General features: G+C 57.3%; 1 protein-coding gene and 1 long non-coding RNA gene across 5 annotated transcripts in view; one reads left to right on the forward strand and one right to left on the reverse strand.

Moving 5' to 3' along the window:
• Positions 1 to 11,715, forward strand: LOC107504167. 4 transcript variants are annotated; one of them, XR_004950363.1, is made up of 4 exons: positions 1 to 2,782; positions 4,645 to 7,603; positions 9,767 to 10,329; positions 11,139 to 11,715. It is a non-coding gene; the product is annotated as an uncharacterized LOC107504167 (long non-coding RNA). The 4 variants fall into 4 exon arrangements; XR_004950361.1 differs by having other exon boundaries at positions 4,645 to 6,966; positions 7,464 to 7,603; positions 9,767 to 11,715; XR_004950362.1 differs by having other exon boundaries at positions 4,645 to 4,763; positions 5,000 to 7,603; positions 9,767 to 11,715.
• The window catches only part of EDEM1 (ER degradation enhancing alpha-mannosidase like protein 1), a 23,047-nt gene continuing 14,459 nt past the window's right edge, over positions 11,675 to 20,262 (reverse strand). Inside the window, exons 9-12 of the mRNA XM_016133154.2 lie at positions 19,867 to 19,940; positions 18,934 to 19,030; positions 16,977 to 17,156; positions 11,675 to 15,099 (exon numbers count right to left, since the gene is read on the reverse strand). Coding sequence (XP_015988640.2) covers positions 15,010 to 15,099; positions 16,977 to 17,156; positions 18,934 to 19,030; positions 19,867 to 19,940 — 441 coding nt within the window. The 3' untranslated portion in view covers positions 11,675 to 15,009. The remainder of the gene's footprint in view (positions 15,100 to 16,976; positions 17,157 to 18,933; positions 19,031 to 19,866; positions 19,941 to 20,262) is intronic.

Consider the following 20,262-nt stretch of genomic DNA (forward strand, 5'->3'; position numbering starts at 1 on the left):
GCGGGGCTGGTGGCGTGCGTGTGGCGGGGCGTGCGTGGGTGACCGCGCGCGTGTGTCCGTCTGTGCGACCGGATCCGAGTGGTGTGTGGCCGGGGTGGGTCCGTGCGTGCGCGAGCGAGAGTCTGCGCGCCCCCGGCCAGGTGGGTTCGGACGCAGGGTGGCGGGGCGCGCGCGGGCTCCCGTTCATGCCCGCAGAGGGGTCCGCGTGTGGATGGGCGCGCGTGCGTTTGTGCGGCATCCCTCGCCGGGAGACGTTTCCTGAGCGCCTGACGCTGGGAGCCCAGGCCGACCTGCCAGGCTGTCAGCCAGCGGAGTGTGGGGCGCGGCTCGGAGGAGGCGAAATCGGAGTGGAGACCTGGGGATCAGCCCGGCAGAGCGGCGGGACGTTTTCCGAGAGGGAACTGCGTGTGCAAAGGCCCAGGGGCTGAAGGAGAGCCAGAGCTTGGGGAGTCTGAGGCTCCTCCCGGCTCCGAGGAACCGGATCCGCACCCGCCAGCCCCGCCTTTGCTGACATCAGACCTGCTGCTCCCAGCCAGTCAACGCGGCGTGGCCGCCAGGACCTTTGATTACATCAGGGATGAGCCAGGCCCTCCATCGGTGCAGCCAGAGCCTGTCCCAGGGAGTCGGCGGGGAAGATCGGGAAGGAGGGGTTTGGAGTCGCGGAGAGCTGCCGATGGAGCGTGTGCCTCTCTGGTTTCTGGCCCTGGCTTGAGCTCCCTGCTCACTGTTGCACTACTGCACCCTGTTGAGGCAGCACCTAGCCCTCCTCTGTGGGCCCCGGGCCCTGGGCCCTTTCTCTCCTGAGTGTCTGGCACACACAGTGGAAGGATTGTTTGTCTTCCTGTGTGGTGCGCACACCATGTCCACCCCAGCACTCAGAGTGGAACATAAAAGCCGGGCGTAGCCCTGTAGCCTGACCTTGGAAGAACAGCTCATAGGCATGACCCCTGCACCCCAACCCTGAGCCCTACCACACCCTAGATGGGGCCAGCAACTCGGAGCCACCGGTCCCATCAGCTCTCAGACCTGGCCGCCTCCACAGGTACTTGGCAATTCCACAGACCCATAAGAGCCTTGACCTCTTGGAAACAGGAAGTAGCCAAGGAAACAGATTTGTGAAAAAATAATAAGGTTCTGTTCCCTGTTGCAATGTCCGTCCGTGGATGAACTGTGACTACCGTAACTGCGAAGGATGCCCAGCTGCCCGGCTGACCGCTCCCTGCATCACTGCCTTTGTTTCTATGGCTACCTGATACGTATACCTACCTGCCTGTCTGTTTATTGTCTTCCAGCAGGAGTTACGTTTTTGCCCCTGCTGCATCCCCAACACCTAGAACAGAGCCCAGCATTAGTCAGTGTTCGGTAGTATTTGCCAAATGGCCATGTGGATGGATGAACCATGAAGGTCCGTGTTGCGCACGGACTATGTGTGGGGCACTTAGCCCTCACGACGGCCCCGTGAGGTTGCTGTTAGCCGTCTCCATCTTTCAGACGAAGCATTTGAGGTTCAGAGAGGTGAAGTGATATGATCAAGGTCACATGGTACTGACTGTCCCCAAGAACCTCAGTTTCCTTAAGAGGTTGGAACGGGCAAAGGATGAGGAGTCCCGCTGGGCAGTGTGCCACGTCCCCTCCACCGGTGTCTCACACCTCGACGACGGTTTAAGCAGAGGAGGGAACCTCCTGGCAGGTTGGGCTTCGAGCCCGGTCCCGCTCAGCCTCAGAGCCCGGGATGTGGTGGAGGCGGGGCAGGGCCAGCGGCTGGGGCCTCATTCCACTCGTATATAAGCCCCTGCCTCAAGCTCTGCTTCTGGTGGGACCGACCTACAATCGTGACAAAAGAGGCAGGAGGTCAAGTGCCAAGTGCAGGAACGCGGGACCACAGTCGGTGAGAGCCGAATCTCCCAGCCATGGGCTGGTGAGGGGCCTGTGACAGTACTGGTGTTTAAGTAGTTTGGCGTCACAAACTCAGGCATGAAAAGAGATGGAGGCGACCTGCTCAGGATCAGGCTGCTGTCCTCACGAGTCCGGGAGGCCGGTTAAGGAATGGCTCCCCCGCCACCCCTGGCCGCTGCAGTTGTGGCCACCGAGAACATCATGTTGACCAAGGGTTCTGACCCTTGCCCCCAGAAAAGAGAAGAAGCAAGATCAACGAGCAGTAGTTGGCCTCGGCGCAGGGGTGAGGGCCAACTGCGAGCCTCCCAGGAGCCGGGAGGTCTCTGCTAAAGTTCTAGAGCAGCGCTTGGTGGCCCCAGGGCCTCAGGCGAACATTCGGCTCCTCTGTGTCTCAGCCTACGGCTGCTGCAAGGAATCACCACCAGCCTGGTGGCTTAAAACAACACGCACCTGTTCTCTGCAAGTTCTGGAGCCGGAAGTCCAGAATCGGTCACACGGGGCTAACGTCAAGAAGCCAGCAGGGCAGGGGCCTCTGGGTGCTCGGGGAGGAGAAGTTGTGTCCCTGCCTCCTGCAGGTCCCCGCGGCTGCCGGTGACTCTGAGCTCCTCGTCTTCGGACTTCATCACTCTAATCTCTGCTCGAATCGCCTGCTCCTTTCTGCCTCCCTCCTTACAAGGACACTGTGATTACATTCGGGGGCCACCTGGACACTCGACACACTCCCCATCGCGAAGTCCCTAACTTCATCACATCCACAAAGTCTATTTTGCCTATAAAGTAACATTCACAGGGATCGAGGTGTTAGTCAGCCCGCCACACCCAGTTCACTCGTACACGCCTGTCCCCTCACAACGTTGTCATGATTATAAGGTTCGACACTCGAATGGTAGGTCCTCCCTCTTCCCCAGGGTTCAAACCGCATCTTTAAATCCCAGCCCCACCGCTGGGCAGTAAAGAATTTGCCTTTGCCCAGACAGCTCTAGACTTTGTCCTTGACTTCTGAGTAATGTTATACCCGATAGGAATCTTTGTTTAGGGTGGATCTCGAGATGGGGACTGGCCATACCTGACAGACCAACTATGCGATTCAGGGCAGAGGCTTTGGGCTGTGCTATGTCAGTTGACCTGGAGACTGAGTTCAGCCCATGGGCCATCGGTCGAGCCATAGACCATGCCTACATAATGAAGCCCCAGTCAAAGGAAACGATAAAACAAAGCTGGACTCCAAAGCTTGCGTTGGCATTCCCTGATTGGCAGGACTCCGTGCCTGTTGTCACAGGTCAATGCCGGGCGGCGGGGGGGATATCGGGTAATATACCCACTGGGGATGCTTCGCGTTTGAAACTCTTCCAGACTCTGCCCTATGCACCTCTTCCTTTGGCTGATTAACCTGTATCCTTTCCCTGTGATAAACTATGGCCATGAACATATTTAGCTTGTAGCGAGTTCTGTGAGTCCCAGCAAATGACCGAACCCGGGGATGGTCTGGGGAGGGGGCTGCTCCTCTAACTTTTTAGTTGGCCTAAACCTCTTGTATTTGGTGCAGAAGTGAGGGAGGTCCTGCGTAGGAACTATTCCGCTAACCTTTGCAGTTTGGTTAACTTGAGACTTGAACCTACTGCTCTGTGACCTTGAACGACCAATTCTCTGTGCTTCAGTGCCCCAGTTCTGAAGTGGGGATCCCTTTTAGGGTCATCGTGAGGATTAAATTAGCTAAGGTAAGCAGCCGCTCAGAAGAGAGCCCGGTGCATACAGACTAAGCGCTAGATCATGCCTCCTTAATGGGGATAATTTCACCGAGGGCAAAATGGCTCTCGGAGGCATCCTATGAGTCTTAACGTGCAAAGCACAGATCTACACGTAGTACATAAACAGGTATATAGTCTAACTACGGTAGTAAAATTCCATGGCGAGGGCTCGGAGTTTAGAAAAAAGTCAAAAAAGGTCCTTTGGGGGGCAAAAATGGAATAAAAGTTGAGAAACTGTCCCACGTGGACGCTAACTACAGCGGTAACGGAGCAGACCCGAACTGCTCCTCTGGTGGCCGAGACGTGGAAATAGTCACGTGGACAGAGTCCCGGTCTGGTGGCGGGTCAGCCCAGAGCGCTTTTCCAGAGCCCCTACCCTGCCCCCCCCCCCCCGCCCCCACTTGGCAGGCCATCTGGGGTGACCGTTCTTGGCGGAGGAAACGGCCCCGCCCCTTGGGGTCTGGCCAGTTACTCGCCTCCGCCCGATTTGCATGTTGTTAAAACCAAATCACTTAGCTGTCTGGGCTGAATGGAGAGAGGACTTTTCATGGAAGTCTGTTTCGAAATTGATAGATGTCTAAAAACCGCATGCAGTGCAAGCCAGCCCCGTAATGACTGTTTTTTTCTTCATAATCAGGAGACGAGAGCAAGCTTTGCATCTACTACAATGTGGGTTAGGCAGAGAAAACCCCCCATGGGGACCTTTCAGGGCTCCCCGGCCGCAGCAGGAACCGGTATAACCGGAGACAAGAACTCGCAATGCTGTGAATTCGATGTAATTCCACTTTCTTGAGTAAAGGGGAAAAAAAGGACACTTGTGCTTCTTTGAGGTGGGGGCAGAGCACTGTACCGTGCGGACCGTCAGGGTAGAGGTGACGATAGACGCCCCCCCTCCCCGCAACACAGTCACAAGTGTCTGAAACACAAAACACAAACGCGGGAAGCGGAGGTAAAGAGCCGACCGCTGTCTGCCGCCCCCTCACCCGCTCTTTGAACACAGGGGGTGATGCCTCAGCCCGGAAGTGGCAGAGCCCGGAGTGCGACCCGCTTCTCTGAACCTAGTTTAGCGTCGTGACCCCGTGAGTTTCCAGGGGCTGAGACAGGTTCCAGCCGGAAGAGGTAAGCGTTGGCTGACCGAAGGGAAAAGTCCCTGAGCAGATGCTCAGCACGCGGGGCCTGTGATCAGGACTCCCCTCTCCTCCACTTCCTCTGGGGGGATGTGGGGGGCTTCGTTTCTCAGCAAAGCTCCTCCCTCACGGCGGCCCCCCACCCCCCGAACACCCCACGCCTAGAATCCTCACCGCCTGATAACTTCGGCAGTTACTAAAAACGGGTTTTCATTTCTTTCTCTCCAGCGGTTTCTGAGAAAATCTCGGGGCTGAGTCTCCTTTGGGCGGCTCAGAGCCCATGGCTGACGCGCGCTCGGGGGGACGGAGAGACGAGGGCTCTGACTGGCCGGCCCCGGGTCACGGGCCTGCCCCCGAAACTGGGGGTCAGGACGGTGGGACGTCCGGACTGACTGGGGCGGGTGGCGATCGACGTGCTCTTCCCAAAACGAGGACGAAAGGGCAAAACGCAGATGCCCAGATGTTTCCTCTCGATCACCCAGGTGAACACAAACGGGCCCCCTTCCCCTCGACATTCCGCCCCCAGCCCGCTTTTCCCACACGCGCGCCGTGCTTCGACATTACAGCTCAAACACAGTTACCGCTGAGAAGGGACAGCCTTGTCACCATGACCCCGTGCCCAGAGGAGCGCCCAGCAGGGAGAGCTGCTGGGCGTTTGTCCAATTAAAGAGTAAATCAGTCAGAACCGCGAGCCTGCCTCTCTGCCATAAGCAGTGGTGGTGCAGCCGTCGGGCCTGTGAGGGCGAGGGTAAGAGATCCGCGGCTGGCCTGGTGCCTGCCCGCTCCTGGGGTGTTGGATGAGCACCCCCCCACCCACCCACCGCAGGACCCATGTGGGCTCTAGCACCTGTCCCCCGGGGCTGGTGACAGGCCTGACTGCGGCCTGCCTCTAGAGTTTCCCTTTCAGGAAATCCTGGTCAGCCCATAAATTTGCATTTGGAACAAGTCCCCAGGTGCCACCAAGCACATGTGAGAGTGGAGCTTCCCTGCAGGCAAGGACAGCGTGTTCTAAGAGTGCGGGCGGGCAGCGGCTGAATGCCCAGGTGTCCAGAGGAGGGTCCGCCCAGCCCGACCTGCGGAGCTTACTGAACCCGCCCCTGACAATACGCTTCGAGCTGCAGGACGTGGTGCTGCTGCCCAACAGATGCCCGAGGACACGGTCCACGAACGGGCCCTCTGACCACCGCCTCGTGACTCCCTGGAGAGAGCGACTCAGGCCAGCCGGCAGTCGGTCAGCAATCACGCCAGGGCACTCTTTTTGTGAAAAAAGATGCAGAAAGAAGTTTGTTACGAGGGGCGGGCCTCGCCGGGCAGCTGAGCTGGAGGCGGAGGGAGGAGGAGTTGCAGGCGGACCCGCCGTCCGCAGCCAGGCCCTTCGTATGGGGCTGTCTGTGTCCCCGCCCACCCCCACGAGATGGTGTGATTGGCCCATCTCACGTGTGAGGACGGCGAGCCTCAGAGAGGTTTGCTAACTCGCCCAGCCAGTAGGGAACAGCGTCCGGTTCAGACCCCCCAGTGCTCACTCCGGATGCCGCCTGCCTCTGCCCACGCGGAGGTCAGAAACCGAGGGCAGGATGGAGACGAGCGGAAGGGAAGGCTCCATGGGGACCCAGACGCTCTGACATCCAGAGCGGAGGCTCGTGGGGGCGCCCGTGAGGAAGGAGAGCCTGAGGAAGCCGTCACCTGGGGGGCGCCCGGCCCCCTCCAGGGCTTTGTCCGCGCCTGCCCGATTTCACGTCCAGACGACAGCAGCTTCACGAGGTGCAAAGTGAACCACCCACTGAACGCTGAGGAAGGCCTGGCACGCGTCTGGAAGGACAGGTCTACCCGGCCGTCCTCGCCCCGTGTTCGGGTCGTCAGCACCCACGGCGGCACGGCCCGAGGCGTTCCCTAGACTCCCTCCCTGGAACGCGAGCATGCCGGGACACGCGGCATCGTGGGTCTTGACGGAAAAGCGAGCGTGCGAGCGCTCGATCTTGGAGGGCAGACCCTGCGGAGACGCCCGGTGCCATCAGCGCCGTCGTCACCACCGCCGACATTGCAGTGCATTCGACACGCGGCTCCGAGGGCCGCGGGACCGGCCTCTGCTGCACATGGCGACGACGACGCTGCTGTCCTCCGGCCCACGGGCCGTCAGAGCTCGACTTTCAAAGGCTGCGTGAGAGGAAGTGGAGCAATAGTGAGCTCTTGTGGAGGTAAACGGCACGTACAGCCACGACGGGGCCTGGACCGCCCGGCCTCTGAAACCCGCTGCTGGGAGGCGGCCGGTTCGCAGAGTGGGTGGTTCTGGAAAGGGCTCTGCCGGGGATCTGTCCCCTGGGGCCACGAAAGGTCTCACTCCTCCCTTAGCCGCCAGCTTTCCTCCTCTGGGCTCCTTCCTCCGCCCCCCAGGGAAGTCTGAATCCGGAGACACTCGGGGTTCTAGGGAGTTGCGTGGCGCTGGGTGGGGCACGCCGCTGTCACCCCCAATCCCACCTTCAGAGCAGGGCCAGGCTCCTTAAAGACATGGACGCCCAAAGGTGGGCAGCCTGCCCGCGGACGCCCCGTCCAGGCCTGCGTCCACGTAAGGCCGCAAAGACCAAGGCTGGCAGGGGTGTGGCGGGACCTGGTGCGCGGGAGGGGCCCTCCAGAAGGCGCGGGTTTACGTCCCCCTGTTTTAATGGCCATTTTGCCATTTTTCGCACTGTACCAGAATGAACTGAATTACGACTTAAAGTTCACCACTTGGGAAACTGGTTTCACGTACAAGGTTGAAAAATCACTTATTATGGAATGTGACCTACTCACTGAAGAGCGTCTGAAACACGTGGACCATCCAAAACTGTACAAAGGGTAAGAATAAAGTGAGCACCCGGGCTACCTTTTACGATAATCGCGTCCTCGTTTTTCTTCCTGGCTTTCCACCTGTGTTTATCTCTAAGCAATGCATTCTGTTCCGTTCGCCGTTACACTGTATCTAAATGGAACCACCGTGGCTTGCTTCTCTGCTCTATAACCTCCCATTGGGCAAACTGACCCCTTTTGATGGACTTTTGGGTAGTTTTCCAATTTTTCACTTTGGCAAACCATGCTGCCACGAACAGCCTCCTACGTCAACTGATCCCATGTGCAATGGACCCCCTAGACCAGCCGTCGGCCGACGTTTTCCAGAAATGGCCAGATGAGAAATATTCAGTCAGAGCTTACGAACTAGACGGCCTCTCTCGCGACCGTTCGGCTCTGGCCTCGTGCTGGGACAGCGGCCTGGCCCCGGGGGACGTGAACGGGCGTGCCTGTGCTCCGGCACTACCACTGGACAAAACACGGCGGTCGGCAGGCCGGATCTGGACCGTGGTCCCTGGCGTGGGGATCCCTGCTCAGGATGACTCGGCTTAGGGTCGGAATTGCCGGGGCCACCCCATCGCATGACTCCCCGCAGCCCTGAGGGGTGCGGGCCACGGGCTGCTGGGTCGCGGGGCACGTGCACATTCAGCTTTGCTGGGTGAGGCCAAACTGTCCCCTACGGCATCTTCGCACGTTTGTGTTCCCACCGGCGGGGGGGGGGGAGCGGGGGGGCCTCGTCACTCCCATCCTTACCAGCCCTTGTATCATGGGTTTTTGCCAAACTCTCAGGTGTGCAGTAATTTCCAGTTTACGAACAAGCGGCTGAGTCTTGAGTTCCTGCATTTCCGACGGCGATCCTCCCTTCGTGTAAATATGTCGCTTCTCCTTGGGCGCCCGCGTGGCCGAAGCTCACGCTTCTGTACCTCCCTCCTGCCCCTGCTCCCCAAACCATGCTCACACATTGCTGAGCAAGTTCTTTGGGTAGTTCGAACCATACCTTAAAACTTTGAAAAACCCTCTCCCACTGAGGAAAAACAGGCAACCAAGATTGGTGGTTGAGGCTGAGGCCAATTTTTTTGGGGAAATACAGACCACCTTAAAACCCCAACAAATAAAAACAACGCTACTAGTGAAGAGAGTAGAGCGAGCGGCCATCTCAGGGCTTCTAGGGCCTCCTGGGTCTTGTGAAACAGGCCTGGCTGAGGTTCGGGGGGGTTCGGGGTGTGATCTGCCAAGCGCACAGGGTTCTCATTTCCACCCCTAGAAAATCTTTACCAGAGCGATGAGTTTTTTTTTTTTCTCAAAAATCTGTCTTTTAAATTCAATCACTGCATTTTATTTGAAGATTTTTATAAGCTCCTCGAAAAGACTATAAATCACTTTTCAATATTAATTAACAGAGAGCCAATATTAGAAACGGGTCCACATGCTGCATGTCAGACACGGCTTGTGGTTAAGATCTGGGGCTGCAGCCAGATGTTCCGTGTTCAAATCCTGCTCCGTCACCTCCGGGCTGGGTGACCTGGGGTCGACGCCACACTTCTCTGAAACCGTTTCCTCGTGTGCGGAATAGGAGTAATGAACAAACCTCCCTCATTGGCTTAGTCTAAGGGTTCATGAGACAACACACGGGAAAAGCTTGCTGTGTTCCAGACTCAAAATTTAAGCAATATAAATGCTGGCTATTGCTATCTTAATAGTTCTTTTAAAAAATTGCAATCAGAAATTTAGCGGAATGTCCCTTATATAAATGCGCATAAAACTCTCCTGGCTCAGAACCACTTGTCTTCTACTGAAGAAGCAGTAGTCTTGGCATGGCTGGACAACGAGAGGCCAAAACCTCAACTACTTTCCCTTTTTGCTCTAGCTGCCAGGAAGCTGAAGTTCCGCAACCCGAGGGTTGAGAGCATGTTAGGGAAGGAGCGTAGGAATGTGAGCCACGGCATGCACATCTATTAATATAAATGCAGAGAGGAATCGAAGTGAATGTATCAGAAAATGTAGGAAAACGGCGAATCAAGTCATTGTAATTTTTATAAATTTTGTGTTGTTACTGGGGCATTTGTCAGCTTTTTAATATTTGTGATTTGCTGATTTTTTAAAATGCTAAATACGTACTCACTTTCGCACTTTTAAAATTGCCTTCACACTTTTATATCCCTTTTCTCAAAGAGGGCCCTCCACATCCCGGATCGACTCCTACGAGACATGGAGAAGTGGACAGCGCCTTTCAGACTGAAGCCCTCCCGTGAGGGCACGTTAGTGCTGTCGCCCGAGGTGTGACCTGACACCTGCCCGTTCTCACCAGTGCAGCCCCTCTGCCACTTTATCAGGACCCCACTATTCTGGGTGCACAGCCCTCGCGTATCAACACCTCTGAGGCACTGAAGGGTCGATGTGTCATATTTTCCGTGGAATAACCGGCCTCGCCCCTGCCCCATGGTGGGCAAACAATGCCCGGCAAGGAGGTGGCGTCCCCGTGAAGACATGGGAACGAGGAAGCACCTCGTTGCATTCCTGCGGCGCCCTACAGCAAGCTGGCGGCCGCGTTCCTCTGTACTGGGGTTCGGAAGGGATGGTGGTCACCGCAGTGACAGGTATTAACACGGTTATGGGGACTGGAAGATGAAGGTAGAACTCTCCCGCCAGCAATAAGCTGACAGGGTTGGTTAGCTCGAACAAGGACCGGCTTCTCCAGCTCAGCTCCAGGGCGGATCGTCTCTAAACTGAACGAGGTAAGTCTGCAGCTCCTGAGTCTGGTGCAAACACATTGAAGGAAGGTGACAAGATGAAGGCACTTAGTTTTTTTTACTGTATTATCAGAGATACATTGAAGTTAGCAGTTTTTAAATTCCCAGCACTTTCCGAGTATTTCAGATGATACAAGGCGCCTCTAAATGAAAAAATAAGTTCAGTGAATGTTCATTTGATAAATCTTGGAAGGCCTTTCTGGAATACACTCCAGAAATTACAAAAGTGACTCAAATATCGGAATAATGAATCTTTTTTTGCCGGTCGGTGGTTTCCAATTCTGATGGCAACAAAATTGAAAGAGAGCCTGTCAGCAAACAGAACCTTAAAAGTCTTAAAAATGGACTCAGCATTGAAATTGCCTGGGACGCAGACTTATGCAATAAATTATTGCATAATTTTGGTATATTGCTCAGAAGTTTAGAGGATTAAGATATCTATAGCTACAGATTTTAGTATGCGTAATATTTATAACAAAAACTATTTCCATCCACTTATTTCTATTTACATTTTTCAGTATCAATTGTATCTCTATATTTCATTTGGGTCGAGTCCGTGTCCTCAACCCTGATGTCTCCTGGTGTCAGCACAGGCTGTCCAGTTCACTTGCTCCACAGCTGACCCTGACCACCGTCCCTGACCGAGGGAGCCCTGCGACCTCTGTCCGACTGGACTCGGTGTCTTGGAGAGGGGAGGCGGGGCCGACCCCGGGCTTCAGACACGCCCGCCAGGCCGGGCAGAGAGGGCCCACGGCCAGTGTTTGCGGCACAGCAAGGCGCTGTTGGCCTCCCAGGTCTCTCCCTCGCTCTGCTGTAACTCGGTTTCGAAAAGGCTCATCGGAGTTGCCCGGGACACAGAGCTGGGGCACCAAGATGGTGTGGGGGCAGCATCATCGGCAATGTGCTTGAGCTCCCATCACCATGGAGACCGTCCCTCGGAAACCCGCCTGGCCCGTGCTCCCCCTGGGCCAGTGTCCCCCACGTCGACCCCATCTTCACCTGAGGGGCTAGCAGCGATGAACTGCCTTGCGGATGACAGAGAATAGGCTCCGGACATCACCTGACTCCCACACGCGGCGACCAGAACCGAGAGGAGTCAGCCTTGGGATTGAGGCTAACCAGGGAAGATGGTGGAGAGGGGACAGAGGGCATTACAAAGGGCTCTTGCCGGGTGACAGACAGAAACGGGGTGGGACTACTCAGGGCTTGGCTGTGAAAATCGGTTTTTATTCCCCTAGTTTTACAGTTTCCTTTAAAGATTTTCCTCCTTGTTTATCCTGCATGTCATGTGTAGTCGTGGGTACGTAAAGGACAGACAAAATGACAACTGAAAAAAAATCTTTTAATAAAAATTATTCATAAAAATCCTAATAAATTTCAAAGTGTGAGATATTTCTTAGTACATTTATAAAAGAACATTTGGTCCTTTTACAAAAAGCTCTTTTAATTTAAATACATTTCTTATTTATAGATTAAACATAAAATATCATCTATAGTTGCAAAGCATATTGCACATTACAGAGAGAGAAGCTTCTGGATATTTCAATAGGTTTTTCCAGAGTGTCCGACTCTAGATGTTTTTTGTAAAAACAGATTTATCTTTCTTGTGCACAATAAATAAAAATGCAGCTTGTGTTTTGCTATTTAAAGCTGCAACAAAATACCTTTAAAAAATCTGGTTTCTCTGCCTCTCAGGAGGAGAGAGGGGTAATGAGTCGGGAAGGTCCACAGGTAGAGAACAGTGTCACCAGATTCACATCCAAATCCAAGTGGGGACATGACCCTGAGCCCTGCGAATCCTGGAGACACGCCGCCCAGCCCGCCCCTCACTTTCGCGAAGGCCTCGCCCTGGAGTGTGGAGCTGATGTCTGGGGCGGAAGAGAAAAGAAAGGTCGAGGTGTGTTTTCTACAGTCCCTGCTCGGCCACGCCGGCTGAGGGCGACGGGCCAGCCCTGCCGGTCGGCCAGCCGCGACCGGAAAGCCTCAGAAGAGAAAGACATTTGGAGCCCTCCAGAGAGAGGACTGGGACGCCTAACGCCAAGTCTACGGAACCCAAAGCGACAGACCGAGGTCTGCGATCGCTCGGTGAGGCGAGCGGCGCTTGGGGGGCAGTGTGTCTTGGGGGTGGGCCTCAGGACGGGCCTCAGGACAGAGCCCGGTCTGGCAGAAGGGCTGGGGCCGGCGCGGCGGGAAGCTCGCAGGGCTTCTTGTCACCTCGTCTTCCAGGAAGGGGACTTCCTCAGTCCCGAAGCTGCCGCTGCGGAGCCCACCCTGTGACAGCTTCGCACCTGGCGGGGACCCAGACGCCAGCGCGCCCAGCGAGCCCAGCGAGAAGGCGCGCTCTGCGACGGCTCCGCCACACACTTCTCACCGTGGTGGCCAAGGCGGACTGACACCAGCCACACGGGGGGCGCGAGGCGGCGGCGGGAGCCACACCACCCTGCCCAGAGCTCCCCGCAAGAGACGGTCTCTGGTGCCTGCCCGAACCCCCGACAGGGAACAGGAGGGACAGCCGGCGGCTGGCATTCCGAGTTCTGGACCTGGCCCCAAGAGCCTCCTTTTGATGACAGGCGCTGGGCACCCAGGCCCCGCAGCGCCTAGACAGGGTGCGCAGCCGGAAGCGCAGCGGCCAGGACCGGCACGCGGTGACCCGCACCCGGGACTCACCAATCGGGACAGGTCCATGGCCCGGAAGTCAAGAGGGTTTGCAACTCGACACAGAACACAGGTCGTGGGCCCAAGGGGGCGGCAGACGTACGCCAGACACGAGGGGGTGCGGGCGCCGCGTGTCGGGGCGTCACGAGCGCTGGCAGGGAAGCCAGGACGGCGTCGAGAGAAGGGGCGCGAGGACCACCTTCCTGCCCGCCGGGCCCCGCGCCCGCCACGGTCACGCACGGCCCCCCTCGCCCTCCCCGAGAAGCGGCAAGGGGCGCCTCCGGCTGCGGGTGCATGTGCGTGTGTTTAAAAAGGGACATTTCGGTTTGACTGAGCCAAGGAAAACATGAAAAAATATTTACTATTTTCCAAGAAAACTTTCTGTTCAGTAGATAAGACAATGTTGATAAAGTGCTTCTAAAACGAAGAAAAGGTAAAATGGAAGCATTTACTTCTTTTACCTTAAAACAATTTGTACAATGAATGTTCAGAAGACGGAGGTGACGCATTTATTACTGAAAATCCCTTTAGAAATCCCAGAGAACTGAATTATATACATATAACACTTTTAAGAAGGAATGTTTCCCTTTTGATTGATAATGAAATGGCTTAGACTGTGCTTATTTCTAGTTTTAAAACCACTAAAATGATATCATTTGAAGTGACAGGTGAGTGACCTGACAGGTGAGGTTGGGAGGTGTTAAGAGGCTTCCTACCCGTTCTATTGGGGTTGATTTTAATTTCTGAGGTTACGCAGAAGCCAGGTGAGGGGTTTGAATCCACCGCCGCTCCGCATGAGCGCCCCATGCAAGCTCAAAGACAGACGCCTGTCCTGGTGAACGAAACAGCTACAGAGAAGAAAGAAGGCGTTTTAGCCCGGCTCCCACCTTGGCGATGCTTGCTTAGAACATCGAGTTGAAAGGCAACGACTGGTTAAGAAATTTCCAGAATCTTCCGAATACCCATCCCATCCACCTTTCACTGTGGTCCCACCCTGCGGCGACACGAAACGAGCCTGGTAAAAACCATAGCAACAGCTGTGACATCCAGTGGCCCAAACCGAAACCACGTAAGGCACTAATCTAAAGCCTGCACAAAGGAGGAACAGCTCGAGGCGGCCCGAAGGCCATCTGGTCATTTCTCTCTCCCTGACTTAGTTAATTGGCACTAGACACAGGAAACAAACAAACAAACAAACAAAAACAAAATTCTAACCGAACACGGTCAGAACCGAGGACCCTCGGTTAGTAAATATTCAACAGATGGAAGCTCTGACACTCTTAGGTATTTTTCTTTCCCTAAAAGGCACCTGGTTCTGGAACTGTCGGAGTTCCTCAGGTAAGTTCAAAGTGAATGTAAAGTACGTCCAAAAGGTTTAGCTGGTAAGCTTTTAAACAGCGAGGTGACAGCTTAGGAGATTATCTGTTAGAATTTGGATAACACTATTATTCACAAGCAAATAACTGAAAACACTGTGACGATTACTCGGCAGCCACATGAACACCGGGATGATTTTCCCCCGTGTGATCCCACACCACGGCTGGATATCCGGGTAGGAGCCCGATCATCCCACAGGAGAGAGAAGGGTGACGATGTGACCGCCGGAAATGCCAGTGCGCCTCGGGCCCTCCGCAGTTCCCCCCATGAGCCCGGCAGAGGTAGCGGCACCATGTCCGGCCAGAGGCGGCGCGGGAGGGGACTCGGGCGGGGTCCACAGTGCGAAGCTAGAAGATCCAGCCGCAGCCGCCCCGTCCGCTGCGCTCGGGGACATCGGCACGCCACAGAAGCTACCCTCCATGGACCTTCTCACTTGAAATCGCATCCTTGAGGAAAACGGGCGTTTTATTGAACAGAAGAGGAACCCTGCGGTAAGCAGGTGCTGCCAGGTGTGGGCGAGGAGCGGGCAGGAACTCCGACGGCGTCGGGGGTGGCCAGGCTCCCGTCCTCCTCCACCCGGCCGGGCTCAGCGGTTGGGTCCCTGTTCGGATGCGGCCCCACAGCGGGCACAGGTCAGATCAGGCCGACCATCTGGTCGATCTGCCGCATGTAGATGCTCTTCAGGGGCAGGGAGTACCTCCTCTCGTCAGGAACGCGACTGCACTGGGAAGAGACAAGCGAGGGACGATGGGACTTTTGAATCGAAACCCCGCGTGCTCACGCACGGGCAGTGCGGTCGGATGCCCCAACCCTGGGTCTCTCTGCCCGGGCACTGTGGGCGTCTGGGGCTGTCCTGGGGCCTGCAGAGTGGCTGGGAGCACCCCGGCCTCTCCCACGGCATGACCCTGCCCCCTGTCATCGTTCGATGTCCCTTGAGGAGCGAAGGCACCCCAGCTGAGGAGCACTGATGCCCTCCCCTCACGAGTGAGGGAGAGGGCCTGCGGGGGGCCGAGACGTCCCCGCGCACGGGGAGCGGCCGGGGCCCACAGCTGCGTCCCGAGGGTCCTCGGCCCTCCCACGGCGGCAGAAAATGCTATCGCTGTTTGGAAACACTGTTGTTTTTCTGAGTTTACGGTTCTTCTCATACACAGCTAAAACCTAAATGCTTGAAAGCGCAATTTTTTCTTTTTTTTCGTTTAAAGGCCTTTTTGCTCTTCAGAGAATGAGTTCGAGAGCCCAGTGTGGTGTCCGGAAGGTTCCCACACGCCCGTCACAGCCCTCCTGCACCAGAAGGCCACTCTCTCGCTACCTGGAACGGGGTCCTTGGCCGGCACAGGGCGCCCCACCTGCTGCCTTCTGCCCCAACCCCCTCCCAGGACACTGTGCTCATCCCTCAGGATCCACTGAGAAGCCCGATTCTCCGCAGTGCTGCGGGCTGCGCCCCCGACACTCTCCCGGGCTCCCCAGAACCAGGCCCCTCTCATCGGCCACGTCCCCAGTGCCCGGCACGGCGGCTTCAGGTCTGTCACATGAGTGCCTCCCCCTGGCCCATCCCGGCTCGGCCTCGTGGCTCCCCCTGTGGGACGGGGACGTGGCAGCACCTGCCCTCCGGGGCGGCCGCGGGGTCAGCTCACACGCGTGGGGCCGAGACCGGCCTGGCGTGTGGCGGCGTGTGGAGCGTCAGCTCTCCCTGCGGCTCCCTCCCTTGGCCTCGCTCTGTGCGCCTGTCGGCACGCCGGGGCCTGCGGGAGCCTGGGGACCTCTCTCTGCTCGGCCTCCTTCAAGTTCACACGGCCGGCGAAGGCCTCCGAGGAGACGCTCGAGGAGAAGTCCCGGCTCGCAGTCGGGCCGCCTGGCAACGGCGGGACTCCTAGCGACGGCGGTTTTCCCCGAGCAGGGAGGTGGCACCCAGTGCATCATGGGGCAAGGAGGTGTGACATTTCGGCTGGCACTAGGCCCTCCTCCTCAGCCTCACTCCCAAACCTTCTGATCGACTCAGCCCGCAATGCCACGTGGCTGCGGCCAGACCCGTGGGCCTGTTTCCAGGTCGCCCCCTGCCCGTCACCAGGCTGACGCAGTGTGGTCCACCATGGACGAAGCCTGGACCCAAGGTCTCAGTGGCACATTCATGAAAAGCATGGTGACCCAAGACTGCTGGTCCCCGCTCCTGCGGCAGGCGAATCTGCTGCGTCCCTGTTTGCCCTGTGGGTCCACCCTCCGCCCGACTCCACTCTGCTCTGGCCTGAGGAGACGCTTCAGCAGGTCAGAGGGGAGGAGGAGGGTCGAGCGCTTCCCCTGCTGGCTCCCGTCCCATGACGTCACCAAAGCCAGCTCGGAGCAGGGGCTCCTGCCCGGAGGCTGCCCACCCCACCCATGTGCCTCTGTCCAGCTCCTGTGACCACTGTCCTCGCCGGCCCCTTCAGCCGAGTGACACGTTCCACTGCTCACCTGGTGTCCCTATCCCCCGACAGCACCTACGGAAACGGCACTTTGTGAAACTTCTCAACGACCCAGTCGGAGTGTGCCAGGAACTCTGGGTGTCAAATTAGTAAGATTTTCTCTTCCCCAAATGCAACCCGCCCCTGGAAAGAGCCACCTACGTTGGAGCTGGAGTTGATGGCTTTGAAGTCAGGCGGCCTCCTGTCCGGGCCCCCGTTGGGGAAGACCTCCTCCCTCCAAGGCGCCTCCCGGAGCTGCTTGTCCACAGACACCACATGTCCCTCGGTTGTAAACATGTATCTGGTTCCAGATTTGTGCACTGGATTCTCTTCATCGAAGAGCTGGTGGGAAGGGAAAAAGACACAACTGGTAATTGTAGGGCATGGAGACTGACTCACGGGGCGGGGCCTCCGCCTCCGAGGAGAATGTGCTTGGCCCTCAGGCTTCTTCAGTGACACACAGGTGGAAGGGCGTCAATCAATAACCATGGTTCCCAGCTCGGCTGCAAGGCAGAATCACTAATTTTCCTTAAACTCAGATTCTCCGATTTACCCCACCTGTTCTCCCCGGACCTAGAGATTTGCAAGGCAGAAGATGAAGACCCCAACTCGGGCAGCCTGGGAGGCCTCTGGATGACCCCCATGTGCTCCAGGGTTCTTGTGCTGAGATTCTAGAACCGCCTGCACCTCACTCACCACCAAATGCTGGAGGGAGGAGGTGCGAGTTTCGTCCTCTGTGGCGACCCCAGCACGTGGGCCGCCATCCGGCTGGCTCCGCCCTGTGGCAGGACACGGGCTGGGCTCTGAGGACAGCGCGCGGGGCTGTCCTTTCCCTCAAGGGTGGGCGTGGGGGTGGGGGGATTAGAGGGTCCGTGGGGCGCATGGGGAAGGACGCCTAGCCCGGGATGGGGGGCTGGCGGCGGCGGGGGGCGGGGCGGGCAGGTATTCAGTAAATGCTGAATGAGCGGACACTCAGAAATCTCAGAGAGAAATTGTACAGTCACTTCAAGTATTTTACAAATGAGGAAAAATAAGACGCAGCGCTTAACTGTGTTTACGCCACAAATGGGGGGAGAGGGGTGGGCTCGTTTCCAGCGCCAGGCCCCGGGGAGCTGTCCACTCACTCGGGACGCGCCCTGCAGACGCCCGCGAACACCTGCCACAGCACCGGGCTGCACGGCATGACGCAGGCCCCGACCTTGCTGCGACCTGAGCGGGACCCGGCAGCAGGACAGCCATTCGCCCGCCGGCCGGGCTGTGCGGCCCGCTGCGTGCAGGACGTGCCTCCTCAGTCCTCCGTGGAAGGTGACGCCGGAGCCAAAACGCCATCTTAAGGAATGAGACTGGTGCTTCCACAATGTGGTTTTGTACCCTCACAAGCCCTTTCTCAAGGCCGCTGGCTCCAGGGCCACTTGCAAAGGTTCAGAGGCAGCAGAGCCACCACCGACGAGGCTTTGGGGTTCCGACTCGGCCGGCCCGGCCTGGGGGCTGCTGACCCAGGCCACACAGCCCGCTCGCTATCTGTGCCTCTCGGCCCGAGATCTAGCCCCTCGCTGTCCCGTGAGGAGACCGCGCTGCTCTGTGGCTGGAGGACACGCCCTTGTGCACGGAGCTGAGCACAGCAGTGACAGGCACACGTGCGTGGGCAGCGTGCGCACGGTGAGCAAGCAGGGCCGGGCTCCCGGTCGCCTGACTTCTCTGCACACTGCGGGACGAGCAGTGACCCGATGGCCCCTCAGGCTCGCTCCAGGTCTAAAATCTCTCCCCCACACGCATGAGAACACGCGTGTGGCCAAGGAGCCAGCTGGCCTGTGGGCGAGGCCGCGGTCACATGAGCTACGGACCCCGCTGCCATCCTAGAGAAGCCACCTCGGCCACAACGCCATCACGGGCCCCCACCGACTGTCTCCGCCTCGTGCACCCTGTGCCTGGACATCTGTTGATGACGTGCCCGCCACGCTGGGGTCACGGCTACCCCGGCCCACCCCTCGGGGTCCGGAGCCAGTGCAACGTCCGGCGCAGAGCGGCGCCCGGTAAGAGCACGCTGGACGGGGGCTGAGCCGACGCCTGCGCCACGCGGACCCGGCCGCCTCCCGGGCCCACCCCGCGGCACACATACCAGGTACAGGTACTTGCAGGTCTCGCTGAGGAAGAAGCTCTCCATCCGGTCCTCCTTGGACTTGTCTATGACGTGGTGCAGCGTGGCGTACCCGCACCTGCAACACAGCGTCCCCGTCGGTCCCGGCCTGCCCCGCCCGCGTGCTGACCACGGCACGGCCCTCCCGCCACGGAGTGACCGCCCAGGCCGTCAAACGCCACGTGGAACACAAACGCGCCGGGTTGAAGGGCCGCTCGCTTGTCAGCCTAGTCACCTCCAACTTCATTAAAACCCGCTCTGGCTGCTGAGTCACCAGGCGGGCCGCGGGGTGAAGGGAGGTGGGGGCTCTGGGGGGCGCTGGCCTGAAGCAAAACGTGACACCAAGACCATGACTGGTGATGGATTTAGAAGGACTGATTCGCATGCTTTGCTCTAATATTCATGGAACGGGCTGATCATTTGGAGAGTCTAAAATAATATTTTGTAGGAAAACACTTAGGATATACTGCTAGGTGAAAAAAGCAGCTCACGAAATTGAAACTCTTTTTTTACACGCACACGTATGAATACATAAAACAGGTTATGAGAACACAGACCTGGTGCGATCGTGCTCGGCCCTGCGCGGGGACATCACGGGGCAGTATTCTGCCTCTGCATTTTTTGTACTCTCTAAACTTTTTAGTGTACGTGTTATTTGTACACCTGCGGAAAATGAATTACTTAAAAAGAACACGCACAGCCTGCAGGAAACTTACTGACAAAAACTGAAAACATAAAAAGCCACCCCTACTATAATGGACAGGTTCTATTACACAAAAGGGAAGCACTTCCCTATAAAATTAACATCGGTGACCTGCTATATAAATTAAAATGCAAACGAGAGCATCTCCCCAGAACAGCACAAAAGAAACCCGCAGCGGCCAGCAGAAAACGGAAGGAACTTAGCAAACTGACTTGACTCTCGTGTACTTTTCCAGACTCTGCAGAATGTCCATTCCCACGTGGAGGTAGAAGGGATTCTTGGTGGCCTAGAGAGAACGAGAGACTGTGAGTGCCGAGGGCCTGGAGGACATGCCGCCGACACACCCCACGGGGACTCCAGGGAGTCGCAAGCTGAGTCACTGGGCAGAGGAGGCGTAGGGCCCGGTTCGGGTGACCCCGAGGGGTCATGAGCACTGAGGGACTGAGGCGCTGGTCACTTCGTGTGAGAACACCCTACCAGGGGTGAGGGGCCAGTGCCGAGGGGGCTGCTCCAGTGGGACAGGGCCCTGCGCTGGCCCTCCTGGCCTGTCGCCACTGGCAAAGAGGCGCTGCTTTGCGGACATGCCACATCTGAGAACAGATCCAGTT

Source organism: Rousettus aegyptiacus, unplaced genomic scaffold (assembly GCF_014176215.1).
Source record: "Rousettus aegyptiacus isolate mRouAeg1 unplaced genomic scaffold, mRouAeg1.p scaffold_m13_p_4, whole genome shotgun sequence".
Lineage (NCBI taxonomy): Eukaryota > Metazoa > Chordata > Mammalia > Chiroptera > Pteropodidae > Rousettus > Rousettus aegyptiacus.